At 52.5% G+C, this 17,074-nt stretch overlaps 3 protein-coding genes across 5 annotated transcripts in view; 1 reads left to right on the plus strand and 2 right to left on the minus strand.

Moving 5' to 3' along the window:
• Positions 1-92: 92 nt before the first annotated feature.
• On the minus strand, positions 93-14,474 carry LOC119103289 (extracellular tyrosine-protein kinase PKDCC). 3 transcript variants are annotated; one of them, XM_037226756.1, is made up of 6 exons: positions 14,332-14,474; positions 4,016-4,652; positions 3,264-3,623; positions 2,591-2,807; positions 1,820-1,996; positions 93-631 (listed from the first exon to the last, which is right to left on the minus strand). In XM_037226756.1, the coding sequence occupies exons 2-6, from the start codon at positions 4,547-4,549 to the stop codon at positions 537-539; spliced, it is 1,383 nt and encodes a 460-aa protein (XP_037082651.1). In that variant the 5' UTR covers positions 4,550-4,652; positions 14,332-14,474; the 3' UTR covers positions 93-536. The 3 variants fall into 3 exon arrangements, with proteins under 3 accessions (XP_037082651.1, XP_037082659.1, XP_037082667.1); XM_037226764.1 differs by lacking the exon at positions 14,332-14,474 and adding an exon at positions 5,392-7,091; XM_037226772.1 differs by lacking the exon at positions 14,332-14,474 and having other exon boundaries at positions 4,016-7,091.
• Positions 7,195-10,339, plus strand: LOC119103308 (uncharacterized). Its single transcript, XM_037226783.1, has 2 exons — positions 7,195-7,541; positions 8,671-10,339. Exons 1-2 carry the CDS (start codon positions 7,328-7,330, stop codon positions 9,564-9,566), a joined length of 1,110 nt encoding a protein of 369 aa, XP_037082678.1. The 5' UTR covers positions 7,195-7,327; the 3' UTR covers positions 9,567-10,339.
• Positions 14,475-15,723: 1,249 nt separating the features above from the next.
• The window catches only part of LOC119098477 (putative E3 ubiquitin-protein ligase UBR7), a 20,830-nt gene continuing 19,479 nt past the window's right edge, over positions 15,724-17,074 (minus strand). The window contains exons 11-13 of the mRNA XM_037221403.1: positions 17,063-17,074; positions 16,470-16,626; positions 15,724-16,171 (exon numbers count right to left, since the gene is read on the minus strand). The exon at positions 17,063-17,074 is cut by the window's right edge and continues 99 nt beyond it. Of these exons, the coding sequence (XP_037077298.1) occupies positions 16,020-16,171; positions 16,470-16,626; positions 17,063-17,074 (321 nt within the window). The 3' untranslated portion in view covers positions 15,724-16,019. The remainder of the gene's footprint in view (positions 16,172-16,469; positions 16,627-17,062) is intronic.

A 17,074-nucleotide genomic window follows, 5' to 3' on the forward strand; every position in this document is an offset into this window, starting at 1 on the left:
CTATTTGCGGCGTTGGATGTGTGACGATCGAGTAATGATGTAGTGAACGAGAGCGGTACGCTCTGTAGAGCTCTTCACAACATGCTTTGAGAAAACCCAAAAGCGCCTTTTCTGAACACGGTGTTCATTGGCATAAACCCACACAGGCTACGCGACAATGCGTTGCTCGCAAACAGTCCCATACAAACTTGGTGGTCAGCGTACGTAAAGTAGAAATATAAAAGCTACCAGCGTCGGTAGTTCATCGAATAGCCATTTGCTCGATTAGCTTGCTCGCATGGCTCGTCCCAGCCATTTCAGCGTGCCGCGCGCAACTATCACACGAACCCTGCACACGCGGCAAACGACCAGCTAGTGGCCGCCGGAGTAAAGCTATCACTGTGCGCCGTCTGCCGCACATTTGGCCGCAAGTCCGTCGCGCCACACGGTATTCCGCTCCCAGTGCATCACGACGCCGGGCCTCCGCGCTCACGCCGACATCTAGCGGCAGTCCAGGGAACTTGAGCCTCAGCTGCCGTCACAAGGGGGCGGAGGCGTCACCTGGCCGTCTGCCGAATGTAGAGCGTCGAATTGAGCTCGGGCCGTACCTCGCCCGTCACTATGCGCGTCTTGAAGTGCGTCATCAGGCGGCCTGTGGGCAGTGTGCGGTCAGAGGCAATGTGTACATCGAACAGCAAGTGCGAGCGACTACATATAAACAATCAACTTTGCACAACCAAACTCGTAACCGACGTAGCCAGCACATTCGTCCTGCACCCTATGCATGTCCAATTTCTCCTCCAAACCATCATGGCTAACAACTGCACGGCTTATTTACACTGATACTCTACACTGTACTGTCATTCCACCAAGTCGTTCCACACCACCACCAAGTCATATTCCGTTTATGTCCTAATTGGCACCGACGACCTAGCGACTGGCGGTGTCATGAACACAGCCAACCAGCGGTCTCGGTGGTCTGGTTGGTGTTCTAATTGGCCCAGGCGGCCAAGCCATGCAGCAGCACGCCACGGTGATTCAACCGTGGTCCGGCCCATGCCCGTGATCACGACGTGTTCCCACCTGTGCAGGTGACCCCCCCCCCCCCCCCCCCCCCCGGCTGCCTGCTGATATGCTCGGGCTCCCCAGCTACACCCAGACCAGTCCTACCAGTCCGGCTCCCGTACAAACTGTCTCAAAGGACCTGATCCGCGGTGCATGACCAGCCGCCGAGTTAGTCCAGTTGTTCGCTGACTCGTCCCCGTGGTCCACTGTCGACACTTCCCGTAGTCCAGCTGCCCCCGTGGCCCCGCTGCTGACCCGTCCTCGCGGTCAAGCCGTGTCCTCACCCATTCAATACGGTACACCTGTAACGCGACATGTCCGGTAGCCCCGTTGTAACCCGGCTCGTCCAGCTGCCCTGCTTTGCACTGATTTCCCCATCAGTTCACCATCCACCAGAGCTGTTCTGACGGGCCAGCCGTGACCTGACCTGTCCACGTGGCCGTGCCTTGACCTAACCCGTCCATGTGACCGTGCCGCGACATACGCTGTCCACGTGACCGCGCCGTGACATGACCTGTCCACGTGGTCGTATCGTAGTCTGACCTGTCCACGTAGCCATGCCGTGACCTGACCTGTACACGTGACCGTGTAGTGACCTGACCTGCACACGTGGCCGTGTAGTGACCTGACCTGCACACGTGGCCGTGTCGTGACCTGACCTGGCCACCTGGCCGTGAAGTGACCTGACCTGTACACGTGGCCGTGTCGTGACCTGACCTGGCCACCTGGCCGTGCCGTGGCCTGACCCGGCCACCTGGCCGCGTCATGACCTGACCTGTCCAGGTGGTGCGATTGGTGAGCACGTATCCCTCGCAGCGGCGGTCGGCCGAGCAGAGGGCCGACGCCTCGCGCTGGCCCGAAACGGACAGCGAGCACCGGCCTAGCTCCGAGGAGAGAGAGCACCGGTAGTTGTGGCCCGGCAGCGTAGCGTTGTACACCGGCTCGTACTCGGCTGAGGACGGCCAGCGCGCAGGTCAGCAGTCCGCCACGCGTCCCTACCGTGCGCGGCGGACGCCCAGCCGCACAAGCCGGGCGCACGGGTGTTACGGGTAACTTTGGGGCGCATCGGGTCAGAAGACGGACAGCCCTCCGGTTACATGGTGTGGGCACCACCACCCAGGAGAGAATGCGTCGGCGCACGACCTACCGGGCATTTACACGAGACTACGCGACAATCTCCATCTAAGCCTTACTTACCGCGTGCTACTTTAAGTACTCAGAAGTACCCGCATGCCTTACTACCGGGTACTTACAAACGGAGTCACGCGATAATCCCCACGGTAGCTTGCCGGCGAGGTACACACAGCAGCAGCAGCCGTTACCGCCGTCAGCGACAGCGGCGGAGAATGTCCCGCCAGCCCGTTCAGTCCCCCCCCCCCATTCAGCCGGATCGCCGCGCTCCGCGCTCCGCTCCCTTCCGCATCCCGCTCGGCCCGCGGTTCCCATCCAGTCCCCCTCCTCCCGCCCAACCCGCCGCTCCCACCCAGTCCTCCTCCTCCCGCTCGGCGCACGTGTCCCCTGCCGCCGCAGCCGCCGCGGCCCGTACCGGAGCCGCTGTCGGTGACACCGTAGCCGTGCCGCTGGAACAGCTCCAGCAGACGGTGGGCGCGACTGCGCATCTCGGCGGCGCTCCGGTCGGCCGCCGCGTACCCGGCCACCAGGGCGGCGACACTGGCGTTCAGAGGTGCCGGCGCGCCCTGCTCCAACAGCGGCGCCAGCAGCCGCGGCGCCGCCAGCGCCTGGTTACGCCGCGCATTGTATCCCTGGGGACGAGGAGAGAGGCGGGGGTTAAGGGGCGGGAGGGGGGGGGGGGGGGGGGGAGGGCGAAGGTGGAGCGCGCGGTATGGTCGGGTGCGTAGCACGAATGCCTCCGCGGGCACAAGTGACCATCCGATACACGCCACGGAGCGTACTGGTGATGTGAGCATGGTGCCCAAGGACTAGATGCGTAACGCTCGTATTAGTAATGCAACGGACGACTCGTTCGGGAAACGCAATACTGGGCGCGCCTTGGCAAACACGAATCATTATTTACTTAAGGGAGCCATCAGCAAATTGTTTTTCAATGAAGTGGACAAAGCACTGCTTTCATAATGTTCATAACAAATACGCAATAAAACGAGTAAAACACTCGTAAAATCGGCGTACACACATATGACCGCCGCCAACCGAACGGCGATGAAGCGTTGAGGACACAGGGTGGCGGTCGGCCGACTGACCTGACACCTGCCGGCCGTACAGCGCACCAGCGGAGCGGCGGCGGCGGCCGGCGACGGCAGCAGGCACTGCTCGGCGCTCCGACAGCGCGGCTCCTCCAGCTGCAGGTCGTCCAGGTCAGCCAGCTTGAGCCGGCCGTCGGCGGCGAGGAACTGCTCCAGCCGGAGGTCGGCCAAGCCGGCCGGGCCCAACGGCGACGTGGCCAGGTACTGGAGCAGGTCGGCCGCGTCCAGCGCCAGCCGCAGCCGCTGCTCCCAGGAGCGCTGCAGCAGCGCCAGCTGGTGCAGCGGCTCGCCCAGCTCGGTCACCATGGCGACCACGCTGCTCTCGCCGCGGCCCAGCGACATGCAGAAGCCGTACAGCTGCCGGTCACGGGCGAACCGCGCGGGTCAGATGGGGGTGGTACCAGACGCGGGGGACGGGCGCCATCGTCTGGCCATGCCTGGGGCAGCAGCCCACTCACCATCTTACGTCGAGCACAATGCCCGTCTATGTGGTGAATACCCTTCAAGACACATCTGGCACGTGCTAAATAGTAATTGCGGACGCAACGTCAAGCGTTTATCATTGGAATAAGTATTAATTTGTGGGAAATGCAACTGGTCACGCGCCACATCAATGGGTGGCCACGTCCAGCAAATCCCCGCTATCCGCGAGGCACGTCGCAAAAATCCCAATAAACCACTTTCTATTTGCTTCATCTGTACCACGTGCTGGGGCCAGTCAGCCCTCTGCAGGGCCGGCCACTGCCCACCTGTATGATGTTGGGGTGGCGCAGCTGGTGCAGCAGGCGCACTTCGCGGTACATCTTCTCCGCCGTACGGCCGTAGCAGTCGGTATAGTTGGCGCCGGTCAGCCGACACTCACGCATGTCGCGGCCCTCCACGTTCACCGTCTTCACGGCCGCCGTCCGGCCCCCGTACGTGGCGGCGAACACCTCCTTGCTCCAGCCAAATCCGAGCCGCCGTCCCACCTCCAGTGTGGGAAAGTCGGCGCACGTGAACACGGCGCGCTGCCGGCCGCCCGAGACTGAGTTTTGCAACCGCTGCAGGAAGGCGTCGGCGCCGCCCAGCGGCCGGCGCGCCGGCTGGCCGCTCAGCTGGCGCCACTGCCGCTGCTCTTCCAGCTCGCGCTGCCGCTGCTCCCAGTACGCCTTCAGCACCACCACGTTAGCGACGAGGAAGACCAGCACGTAGGCGACGACGAAGGCGGTGAGGTGGGAGGCGCGCACCACATGCACGCAGCGCGCCACCTGCAGCCGGCAGGAGCGCGCCGGCGTGCAGGCCATGCCAGCCGCCGGCCGAGCCTAGGGGCGGCTGCCCAGCCAGCAGTCAACGACAGGCTGGCGCCACGTGCCCGGCAGCCGGCATTGCTGCAGCGTCACCTGTCGGCTGCAGTTAGGTCTGAGTCACCCCAAAATACAAGAAGAGTATATGGAGGTAGCTATGAACCAAAGCTGCAGTGGCTGCTGATACCACTGAAGAAATACTCAAAGACATTAAAATGAACCTACTGTACATAAATGTGAATGCTTGCTCCCTTAAAGACAATGCTCCACATTTGAAGATATTGAACAAACATCAGATACAATGAAATAAGCTCGCTTCTAACTACAAGAAAACTTTCGGCGAAAAAGACCACTCTAGATAACACAATTCCTCTGTTAAGTAAATATCCTTCTAAAAACGTCATTGTTTGCTTACTTCATTGTTCCCTGCACAACACTGATGAGAGCCAATTACGGCCGTTACATCTTGAAATCGCGCTCACGAACGCCGGATATGAATGATTCGACGATGATATATTCACTGGCTTTGATTGCCGCATAGCTAATGGAATGTCAGTTGAAAAAAAAAATGTTTGAAAAAGTTATTATGGCGTCATGGATGCCTGGGTGACCTCGAAATAGACCCCGAAATAGTCTGCACATCTTCGCGGGCAGTATGGCTCAGAAGCTAAGATTTCGGTCTTAAGGACAGGGCTGCAAACTGCACCAAATGGTCTTCAACATGGCTATCTCAGTGGAAATGCCATACAAATGTGGAACATTCCCTTCCAATGCCAGCAGAGAATATGTATACATCTGCCAATGGGCCTTATACAAATAATGTTACACATTCTTTAACTCACCTGTGCTGTGGACTCTGTCTGTCTGTTATGCTTGTGGCAAATGATTGAGATGTGACACAGTCACGTTGGAAAAATCAATACAAATCCCAGTTTATACCATCCCTCACCCACAAAATGTAGAAAAAGATGAAGTATCACACCAAATCATGTGCATGTGCAAGTCTCACATAAGCTGGAATGCAAAATGCCACCCTCCCCTCACCCTTCACCAGTTACACAATGATTATGCTGGGCAAACCTCCCTTCCCCTGGCTATGCTGCACTCAGGGTAGCATCCCTAAAATGCAATATCTGTGACCCCCATCAACCAGGATATTCAAAGTTAATGATGATCATGCATTCAAAGTAAATACTGATCATGTAATGACAGCATCAAAAGGCAAACCTACAGTTTTTGACAGCATGTTTCTTTCCCTGCAAAGGTAAGGACCATGTCTGGAGATGCCAGGACTGGGCCAAGGTGTAGGGTAAAACACACTTTGAAAAGGTATATGTGTTGAGCAAGTCTTTGCTCAGTGTCCACCCAAGAGCAGGGAATGGCATCAGCTCACTAGGGTGGGGTAGTGGGGTAACACGCCAGATCAGTAGTTTGCAGCTGACAGTGGAATCCATTGGGAAGAAATTAGAGAACCGTAATTGCCACAAGTTTCCTGGACCATACCAAAATTAAAACACTAATTCTGATGTCCTTATTGGCATGTTTGAGTGAAATCCTGTCCTTTCACAAGCCCCTGAATTCCTCTTTCACAAGCCCCTGGAGTCTGCAACACTGCCAAAAGAATGGGAAAAGTTGAAATAATTCCACTATCCAAGAAGCAGTCTACACACCCAAAACACTCCTAGCCAATTGGCCCAACTTCAAATGCCTGTTATGTTTTGGAACCTGGGGTCAGGGATCATATACTGGACTGTCTGATTTGAGGTAAACTGATATCCAAAAACCAATAGGGTTTTTGGCCTGGCAGGATCTGCTTAACTTAGCAAATCAAAGCCATAGACTATAAGGCAGAACCTCTTGACAAAAATGTCTTTTGATAATACTTTATGTCCTTTCACAAGGTTTTCAATAATGTGCAACACAAACATTCAATCCATAAGCTCAGGAATATGGGAACTGAAGGTAATAGACTGCGTTGGGTAGAAGTCTTTCTGATCAGTGACAAAATGGACATGGAATTGCAGAACTCTGGGTGGGTTCCACTGCCCAGCGATTTCTATCACGGTATATTGCTGGGCCCCTGTTGTTTCTGCCATCCAAAGTCAAAAACACGTAACTAACATTTTTATAGAAATGGAGTTATTGGTATCATTGAATTCGTCTCGACGAGGCGCACATTTTGATCAAGTAAAAAGTGTATGTTCATTATTTTAAAAAGAACTAAAAAGGGATATAAGGTTGGTAGATTAAAGTATGAGTAGTGCCTGTAAGGTTTTCCAAAGACAGAAACGAGTAACTGACACGTATCTGTGAAACGCTAGCCTCAATGGTTTCCACGCGCTCCGTTTTCCGAGTCAAAAACACGTATCCGTTTACATACGCGGTTTTGTCACCTACGATCAGCGACATTACTGTGCCAAAAGCGTGTACCTGTGAAGTTACGCGTTTTTGCCATTGGGGGCCGTTGTAAATTGAGCAGTTACGCGTTTTTGCCGTAGGAAAATGTTTGTTTCTTCAAACTGTTTCCAAATCCTGCAAATACGCGCATCTTCACAGCGGAGGTGCTGCGGCCATACACGTGCGTTGCAGTCTTTTTCGTCCAAAATGCTGCTTGCTGGTCATTTTATTCCGGCTTTGTGCGGGACACCATTCGATAAGGTTGAGCAACCGTGCTTGTTACAATTATTTGCTGGAAATTCCGTCAGCACAGGGTGTCGGCGTTACGTACCTGTAGTGCGTGCCTGACGATTAGTGCCTCGTTTTTTACTCTGTTAAGACATGGATTCAAGAAAGATACGGGGAATTTGTCACGCGCGAGTGAATTGGGATGATGCTTCCCAAGGACAATGGCACTATGTCTCACTGGGAAAATTAAGTGGGCCGGAGCCCATAGAGGCAGGAAGCAGAGTGAGCATGAAGTACGGCGGCGGAAGATGGACTGGGACCGTTGCTGGAAAGCAACCCAGCCTGGAACCGCATGATCTTGTGGAAGGTGAGCACTCGACTTCCGTACTTGTTCTTTTGTCGGGCACTGTAGTATCTACTCGTCAGATTGTCTTCCACGTGAATGAAAAGGCCACGAGCGTTACCACGCGCTGGTGGAAATGTAGCAAATGGTTTGTGGCGTAAAATGAACTGTGGACAAATGCACACAAATCGCTTTATCCTTTGGGTCATATATCTTGGCTCAGGCTTGGAATACTATGGCACAAAGCTCTGACACAACTTTTGCCGCACGTCACAAGCATCAAGCAACCGCACAGCTTGCATGGGTCGGAAAAGTAGGTGTGCAACGTTCCAGCACAGGTTTGCTCACGTTCAGCATGGCGTGGCATGCATGGACATTGGTAGATTATATCCAGGTTTTTCTGGTGATCGAAACCGCCCCAGTACATATAACAGACGCAGGCACACCACAATGCCACGAAATGCAGCATTGCTTCTGACGTGATGAATCCGGCCGTGATGATCTAAGCCAGCATCCATAATACGACTATTTAAAGGGAGTGACTCGACTCTGAGTGGTATTATTAACGCTAAACACGCTGACTTCTTCTCCAACTCATGCAATGTGAAAACATTGGCTGGATGCTAAACTCAACACGCCACGACCCGGACCCTAACGCACAGTCTTTAACTTGTCCCATTCGCATGTGTGACCTTCACATTCAATGCCCTATCACGCATACTAATACATTAACACACACACACACGCATGCATGCATACTGCGCCCCCCCCCCCCACACACACACATACCACCACCACCACAACACACACTCATTGTCCCACGTGGACCCACACAGGTGAGCGCATGTGCACGACTAACGGCGCAATGCACGTGCATGCCGACTTATGTATCCATATGCCATGGCAGTCACCCACAAGGATATTCTCTACTTCGTTGTAATCTGGCCGTCCAAGTCAAAGCCGACGATCAATCCTGGTCGTTGGATTTGCAGCTCAGAAATATCTCAGATTGCTGGGGTAACTTGGATTGGTGTTGTTTGTCTGCTTTTTCCCAAGGAATACGCATCTCACATTTTATAAGGGTAGTTTGGTGAATTATTTTCTGCCTGGTTTGTCTCGGTATAAGTGTTAAAAATGGCATGCATTGTTTCAGATGTGTCAGACGATGACCTGCCAATCGCAAGCCGATGGCACAAAGAGCATCCAGCTGGTTCCAGAAGATGTGAGATGGAGCATGCATATCCTGCTCTGATAGGGTCTGATGACTTCGCTGTTGTGGATGAGACTTCAGTGATAGGTCAGGTAACTCCCGCTAAAACACAAGGAGGTGAATTTGTTGTCCGTGGAGGAGAAAGGCCAGCAAAATTCATGGAAGGATGCTCATTTGGTGCTGGTTGCTCTGAAGCCGCAAGGCTGCTGTCGTCGCCACCCTACCCCAGTGAAGCCCAGGGTCTCATCCCGACCCAAACGCAAGGGACGGCGAGTGGTGTGAGTGAACAAGCGCTAACTCCCAGTTCAACAAGCGTACGTTCGACGGACACCCAAGGTGCCGAGCCAGCAGTGCCATATATCATTGCTGCTCTACCAGCAAACACGTCCGCGAAGCGACCCCCTTCTTCACCACCTGACCATCACAAACAGAAGCATTCCCGTGCAACCCTTGCCGACGACTTGCGGGTTACTGATGCGGACCAGCCTGAACACGTGGTGGGTTTGCACGATTCCTCGGTAGCGTTTCTCGTCACGAGTACTCCAAACGGCACACCACAGCGCTGCTCACCTCCCGTTGTGTGTGAATCGGACACTCTGTCGGGCCTACAACTCACAGATATGGCTGCAGCGGCTACCAGCGAGTCCCTGTCCGCTTTAGGAGACATCATTCGACTCTTGGATTCCGACGGGCCGTTACCAGACGAGGTTTTGAGAGACGGAAGAGAATCAGATCATGATGACCATACCGCTCTGTCAGCAGCAGACAAACAACCTGAGCAGCATGCAGAGCACGAGCAAGCTCAGCCAGCACTTACGAGCGACAGAGAGTGTTGGTGACCCAAAACCAAACGGCTCTCACGAACAACAGACGCTGCTCGAAGGGAGTGGTATCGTGCCCAGGTGGAGGTAAAGAACGCGGACAGACCGAAATGCAAACCAACCGGGGAGCAGTCTCGCAGACAGCGAACTTCGGAATGGTTTTTACCAGTCGAGGACGGGAACAGGAAAAAAGTGTGCAAGACTTTCTTCCTCGCCACTTTGGGGATGAAACCCAAATCTGACGCCCCTATTCGGTTCGCTCTACTCGGGAGCCAGGAAGTGAGAGGAGCAGTTGCGCCAGCGGACAGAAGAGGTCGCCACACGCCTGCGCACAAGCTGGATAAGCAGAAAATCCAGGAGCATGTGCTGTCCTACGAACCTGCAGCTCCACATTATAGGTATCTCCATGCCCCAAACCGGCGTTACCTTCCGCAGGACCTCACCATATCTAAAATGCATAATCAGTACCTGGAGGACAACCCGTTGGCGACTTGCTCCCTCGAAAGCTACCGATCAGTTGTAAAGGGATCGAACATCGGCTTCACCAGACTAAGCCAGGAAGAGTGCGAAAGCTGCTCGAAGCATGAAATCCACAAAAAGGAGCATGGGTCCCAAGATGATCTGGATGGCTGCGAGGCATGTGCGGACCAAGTGCATCATCTGGAGCAAGTCCGTATTGCAAGAGAAGAGTACCGGAGCGACGCAGAGCGCGACTGGGAAGATGATGAACTCGTCGTCAGCGCGGACATGATGCGAGTTTTTATGCTCCCCGTGATGCCCCACAAGGTGTGTTTTTTTACCCCCCCCCCCCCCCCCCCCCCGACTCGTCGCTTTCAATGAGACTTTCAGCCCACTGCAACCCAGGGAAAAGGGCCGAAAACGCCACCCGCCGCACGCATTAGCTGTGCTGTGGCACGAGGGCCTGGCGGGAAGAGATGCAGTGGATGTGTCTTCCGCCTTCAGGAAGTTCTTTCACGCTAACAGGGACAAGCGACGGATTACCATTTTTGCTGATAACTGTTGTTTACGAAACAAGTGCTGGGTCGTGCTTTCAACGCTGATGCAAGCCGTGCAGAGTGATACTCTGGCCCTCGAGAAGGTGACGATGAAGTATCTTGAAAAGGGACATACAGCAATGAGTGCCGACGCCCACCACCAGGTCATAAACAAAACACTGAACTCCAAGAAGGCGGTGGAAGACTTCAAAGACTGGGTGGACCTGGTGGACAGCTGCACAGGCGTCAAGGCAGCTCCCCTGAGGGCAGAAGACTTCATCTGCGCAAGCGATATCTTCAGCGCTGCTAAGATAAAGGCTCTGCAAGGGGTTGGAAAACGGCCGTATCTGCGAAAGCTGAAGGTCATTGAAGTGCGGAGAGGCTCGAAGAAGCTGTGGACAAAGGTGGACTTGAAGCAAACGTGGAAAGTCTATGATCTCGTGAAAAACAAAGTCCAGCTGGACACCAGGATGGACCACAGGGAGCGCCCTCGTGGCGTCAACAAAGAGAAAATTGACCGCTTGTGCGGCAACCTGCTTCCACTCATGACTGCGCACAAAAGGACGTTCTGGAGAGAACTACAAAACGGTGCCCACCACATCATACGAGACCTGAATTCTATCTGAGGGTTTGCACTCGTGACGCGACGCTCCCGACAGACAGCCCTCGAGGAACGGCGATGTTAGTGTGTCGCGCTGTGTGTTTGGTGCAGTACCCCTTTCGTTGGCGGCATCGGAATTCTGATCGGAATCATTGATTGAGCGGCATTGGAGCTGAAGAGTTTGTTGTCATGCTCAGACAAACTTTGGAAGAAGACATAGATCGGATGCAAGGTGCTCCACCAACGTGCATTAATGCCACCAACTGTTTTCGATTGGATGCTGACACCCTTTAGCTTTACGGTGTTGAACTGTATGGGATTTTGTGACTTCAGATGCCATTTTGATGACCACATGGATCGAGTCGTGTGTTACGTCATCAAGAAGCAGCTATGTCCAAATGTGTTTACATATGCGTTCTAATCCTCCATCATCCGCTGGTTTTGTGAAGGCGCAGTTGACAAATGGATAGAATGGGAATTAGCGATGCTCTCTAGGATCGTTTTTTAATAAAGACCGTGAACCGAGCTTTGGTATGTTTATGCCATGGGTCCTAACCGTGGTTATTTATCACCAAGAACCTACCGCCATTCTGTCAAGCACAACGGGTACGCCTGACACCATATCTGACGCTCTACACCCAGCAAATGCTTCATTTTTACAGAGACGTTCCCCGCCCCTGAATTGCTTATGAATGAGATTTGGAGACACCGTTCTCTGGTACCGTGGAGCTGTTCAATCGCCCATACGATGCTTAGCAAGTGCATAGGAAAAGAACGATTCACTCCGCAAATACTTGTTTTTGCCGAGATAAGAGACGTTGCTGGGGCCCTTTTTACAATGGACAGAAACGCGTGTATTATGAGATACGCGTTTTCGCCCAGATACGCCTTTTTGACTTTGGCAACCATTAGGTTTCAGTACCGTCTTCCCATGTCAAAAAACATCCTCAGCAGTTAAGACTTAAGTTATTTCCAGTTATTTTCATTTTTTACATTGCTAGATAGAGAATTGCTTTCGCTTCCGATTGGTGTGCAATTTCTACTCATTGGTTCTCGTTTACGGCCATGACACCGAAATAACACAAAAAACCTTCTCCTGAACAATTATGAAATTGCTAGTTAAGCGTTTTTGACTTTTGACTGGTAGGTTTGTGGCCCAAGTCAGTGAGCTGCCTGACAAATTAGGGAGTTGCAGCATGATGTTTGCAGATAACACAACAGTCTACTGACAGATGGCTGACCATTGTGATGGAAAGGCTGTGCAAGAAGAATGGGACAAGCTTGACCTTTGGTCAGGCAAGTTATAGGTGCCCTGCAATGCACACAATTGCAAGGTTATGCACCATGGACAGCCAAACCATACTTTTACTTACCAAATAGGAAGAAAGGAGCTCAAGAGAATCAAAGGTGGAATAAACCTAGGAATATTGATTTAACAAAGACCTTACTCACTATGCATGAGCTGCAAGAGCTGCTATGAAAGCCATCAGAGCCTGGGCCCCTGGTCTAGTCAAAATGGCATTTGCTACTGCCAGACTGAATGCCAAGACACTGTCAGTGCTCTTTAAGTATTTGCTTACACACTTCTAGAATATGGCAACTGTGTTTGAGGACCAATAATGAACAGGAACCAAGATGCTATGGAACATGTCCAAAAATGCACCACCAAAGTTACTGCACAGATCTGGCATTATAACTATGATGAGCACCTGAAGATATTGCACCTGTCAAGCATGTGGTATGTAATATACCATACAAGATGCAAGAGTGGTGTTTTCACTTAATGAGGACAGAACAATTGTTGTGACAGTGTGGTGTATATGGAACAGCTTATATGCTGGATTGGTCCCTCCCTTGCTACACTCTCTTTCCCCATCCCTCTCTGATAAAAATAAGTTATGGATGGCCCCCAACAATATAACTTGAATACAGACCACCCATATACACTGTGGCCATGTCATTACCTGATTTGGAATAATGAAGATATTTCTGCATCATCTGATAAAATTTTTCAGTGAGATGGCCACCAACTGATCATATTTGGACAGTCTGACCCATCTGGCTTGAAGTCTATGGTCAAGGTATACATTGCTACCTCATGTTAAAAGAGCATTGTACATCAATGATCATATTTAAGGCAGAACATATCATATTAATAGTAAAACAGGTCATCTAAACTCTTACCCTGGAATTTAAATAACTGTGATGGTGAACATCTGAGAGCCGCAAGCATGCAGCAACAGCAACCCCGGTCTTCCATACTGTTTGTAGATTGGTTGACATGGTCGGCACATATGGTGTCTTTGGGTGGGGGAATGAAAAGCAAAATGAGAATATGGCAGCTCAACAAAACTTCTCAATACAGTACATATATATGGCATAGAACATGGATGCCAATAGGACACTGGGTTGAGGCTGATGGGGTGGGGAGGTTAGGTTAGGTTAGATTAGGTTAGGTTAGGTTGGGTTAGGTTCATTTAAGTTAGGTTAGGTTCATTATGGTCAGGTTAGGCAAATTTAGACAAATTTAGGCTATGTTTGAGGCTATTTTGGCCTGTCTGCTGTGTTAACATACCTACATGAGATAAGAAACATGTTCCATTGCATTATTGTTACCCTGGCTCCCTACATTTTCTATGGTTCTCGATAAGCAGAAATATTGCAACCACACAACGATGATGCAGAAACGGCGCTGGGGAGTTGAGGCGGTGGAGTGTGTGTGGTGCTTGGGAGCTCGATATCGTAGTTATTGCAATTTCAAGGTAGGAGCATGAATATACCTGTTTTATTATTATTTACAAGATGTTCCACCTTTAACATGACAAATGATGCACAAAAATTTTTTCTAACATTAGGTACCAATGAATACCTACACCAGCTTGGTCTATCATGCTGGTTCAGTCACTGAGGGAATCATACTGATGTTTCACCATTCAGATGGATGCAGGCTGCACAACTTGGAAACATAAATGTATGCCCAAGAAATAGAGCAAGGGACAGGGACGACTGTGTGTCACATATTCACTTAACTAAGCCAGCAATTGCTCTTCACCCAATTCCCTAATCCACCAAAACACTAGTCACAGTCATTCAATGTTGACAAAAGTACTCATCTTCTGAGAACCCAAATAATGACATTGACCAAGCCTTGCATCATACCCCCCAGCATGCATTCACATCGACGCACCTCCACGTTCTCCCCTGTTTCGAATTTCCTTCTCTCTTTACACTCTCGCCGACCCCGCTGACCCCAACGTTGGATGGCCTTGCACTGTCGTGAACATTGGCAAATATTGGGCAAATACGACTCGAAAGTGCGCCACTTTACACAGGTTTGTTCCTAGTTACCTGGTCAGATCACATGATGTCATAAGGTAAATTTACGGTCCTAGAAAGTCACCCCGTGCGGGGCTGTTCCCTCAATCCACTCGGGTGGGATCCATTAAAAATTTGAACCAACGCAAAAAGAGCTAACATATCTAAGTCGTTGCCCTATGGAAATAAGCCAACTGAATCTGACCCTATGGCACCGAAAGGAATCGCCGTTTCGTGGATTGGACATTTCAAAGCGGGGTGGAGTCAATTCTGACTGTTGCGAACCTGAATTATCTCGAATCCTGTCTAGCCGAGCAGCAAATAAATCCGAATCTGAATCCGATTTCGACCATAATGGTATGAGCTCTGGAGCGGATCGGGTCAAATCTTCGAACCGGGCCTCATTGTTAGTTAAACGAATCTGCTCACCTTCATAATCGTCATTTGAACGCACGCACTAAACCCAACTAAAGTTTGCACTCACTGCATGATGTTGTGCTCGTATTGGACGTCAAATCCCGGAAGCTATTGGGTCAGTGTCCAAATTCTCTAAAGGCCGCGTTCGAGCCCCGCTAGCCAGCATACAATATCCACCGCCTCAGCGTCGCGACTTTGGATCCTCACAGCCTTGTAGGCAGCGCAAGCATCGCAACAATACATCTCAGCCCAACAAACACGCCACCACCGGGACGAACGTCGATTTGGCGCGGGCGACACCCGTCTATTCCGACGCAAAGCCGCGGTACGAAAGGCAGTAGAGGTCGTATGCCTGACGCCAGTTAAACGCTGGCGAACCACGCCGATGCTCTTCCGCCGTTCGTCCTTCAACCCCTCTCCCCTCTCCCCCCCCCCCCCGCCACACAGCGGATGCTTGATGATGGCTTCAGGTGTCGCCACCACATCCTTGTTTTGAGTGCCGGGTTGCTAGGTCGCAGCGGGCCTGTCCACGATAGCGTTACATTTGCACGTTCTGTGCGAGTGCGGGAGCCAAAGTTGATTAGGGAACCTCATCGTTCCATTCATGGCCAAGCTGAAGATTGAAGGTAGCGGCCATGAGTTTGAGATGTCATCAGTGGAAGCCACGTCTTAATCCAATTGTTGCACTCATGCTGGTCACGAATTTGACATTACTCACACTATTGCACTGCATCAACTCTTGACCGAGAAACAGCCTTCAAGTCTAACGATGCGTATACCTGCTATAAAACAGACAAGCACGTCCCTCTTTCGCGCACCAGGACACGTGTATCCGCAAAACCTGTGACGCAAACAGAACATCAAATTTATTATGCTTCTTCCTAGGAAAGTCACACACTAGCGCGTACACAAGCGATTTTCACGATCAACATGACGGACATCACAATTTTCATCAGCGTCGGACGCGGCGGATGGGACGGCCGCGCCACTGCGGCGGCGCGGCAGCCGGGCACCGCTCGCCAGTGGAATGAAGGCGCTCACCAATCGGGGGCCGACCCCGCCGAGATGAGCAGGGCAGCAACGGCCGCGCGGCGGGCCGGCCGTCGGCCCCGCCACCGGGCGTCGGTGGTCGAGGGCAGAGCGCTACCGACAGAAGTGCGGCACGTCCGTCTTCTGCCGCTTTCGCGACTTCATGCCCGTGAAGAACTCCTGGATGTCCTCCTTGCGCACCACCTTCTTGTTCTCGGCGAATTTCTTTAGGTAATTCATCAACTCCGATTTCAGATCGTTGTACTCTGCGATGGTGCCAACCCGATGAAGCGTCAGTCTTGAATTTCAGGTAATTTTAACCCACGAAAAAAATCAAAGTTCTTTGCATACCCATTGCCAATCTCTAAAATGCAGACAGTTCCTTTTTCACAGATGATGACCACAGCTCAAGTGCCAAAGCGCCTCCAGCCCTGTGCCGATTACATGGCAATGCGCCGCGCTATCCCCAACGCCGGCTGTGGTGGCTGCTGCGCGCGTTCCCCGAGCCCGTCGCCGTGCCGTTCCGGGAGACGGCAGGCCTGCCCGCCGACCGGGCCAACTCACCGTGCGCCACCTCCACCTGCTGCAGCCGGTCCATACTGGAGAGGGCGCGCATGCCCTGAGCATAGCTACCACCGGCGCCGCGGCCGCGCGCCTCGTACGCCGCCACCGAATCGTCCTCGTCCAGCAGGAACTCCACCCCGTCCGCCGCGTACAGCGCCTGGCAGCGGAGGGCATTGTCGGGGTGGCGCTGGTCGACGGCGACGACTGAGGGTGCGGGCTCGATACGGCATGTGTCGTTGTGGCGAGGCCAGGATGAAGGCGGATGCCGCTGCCGTCTGGCCGACAGGCCAGAAGGCGTGGCACGCCACTGACTCGTGTATGGGCAAGAAGCTTGTGATATACACAGATCCGTCAAAGCACGGCATCAAGGTAATGCTGCTAGAAAGACCCCAGATGGGAGCTGCAATACCTCTATAAGTTGGATACTTTTATCACATTACCTACTGAACCTTGCAAGTGTGCAGATTTGGAAACATGGTGAACGGCCGGGAAGATAGCTAACGGAAACACCATCCACCGGTGATCCCTAGCTCTCGACCCATCTCCAGCCTACCTGATTCATTCTGTCAGCCACAGCAGCCGTCCAATCTCACCTTGCACGCGTC

Source organism: Pollicipes pollicipes, unplaced genomic scaffold (assembly GCF_011947565.3).
Source record: "Pollicipes pollicipes isolate AB1234 unplaced genomic scaffold, Ppol_2.1 Scaffold_2555;HRSCAF=2994_pilon_pilon_pilon, whole genome shotgun sequence".
NCBI lineage: Eukaryota > Metazoa > Arthropoda > Thecostraca > Pollicipedomorpha > Pollicipedidae > Pollicipes > Pollicipes pollicipes.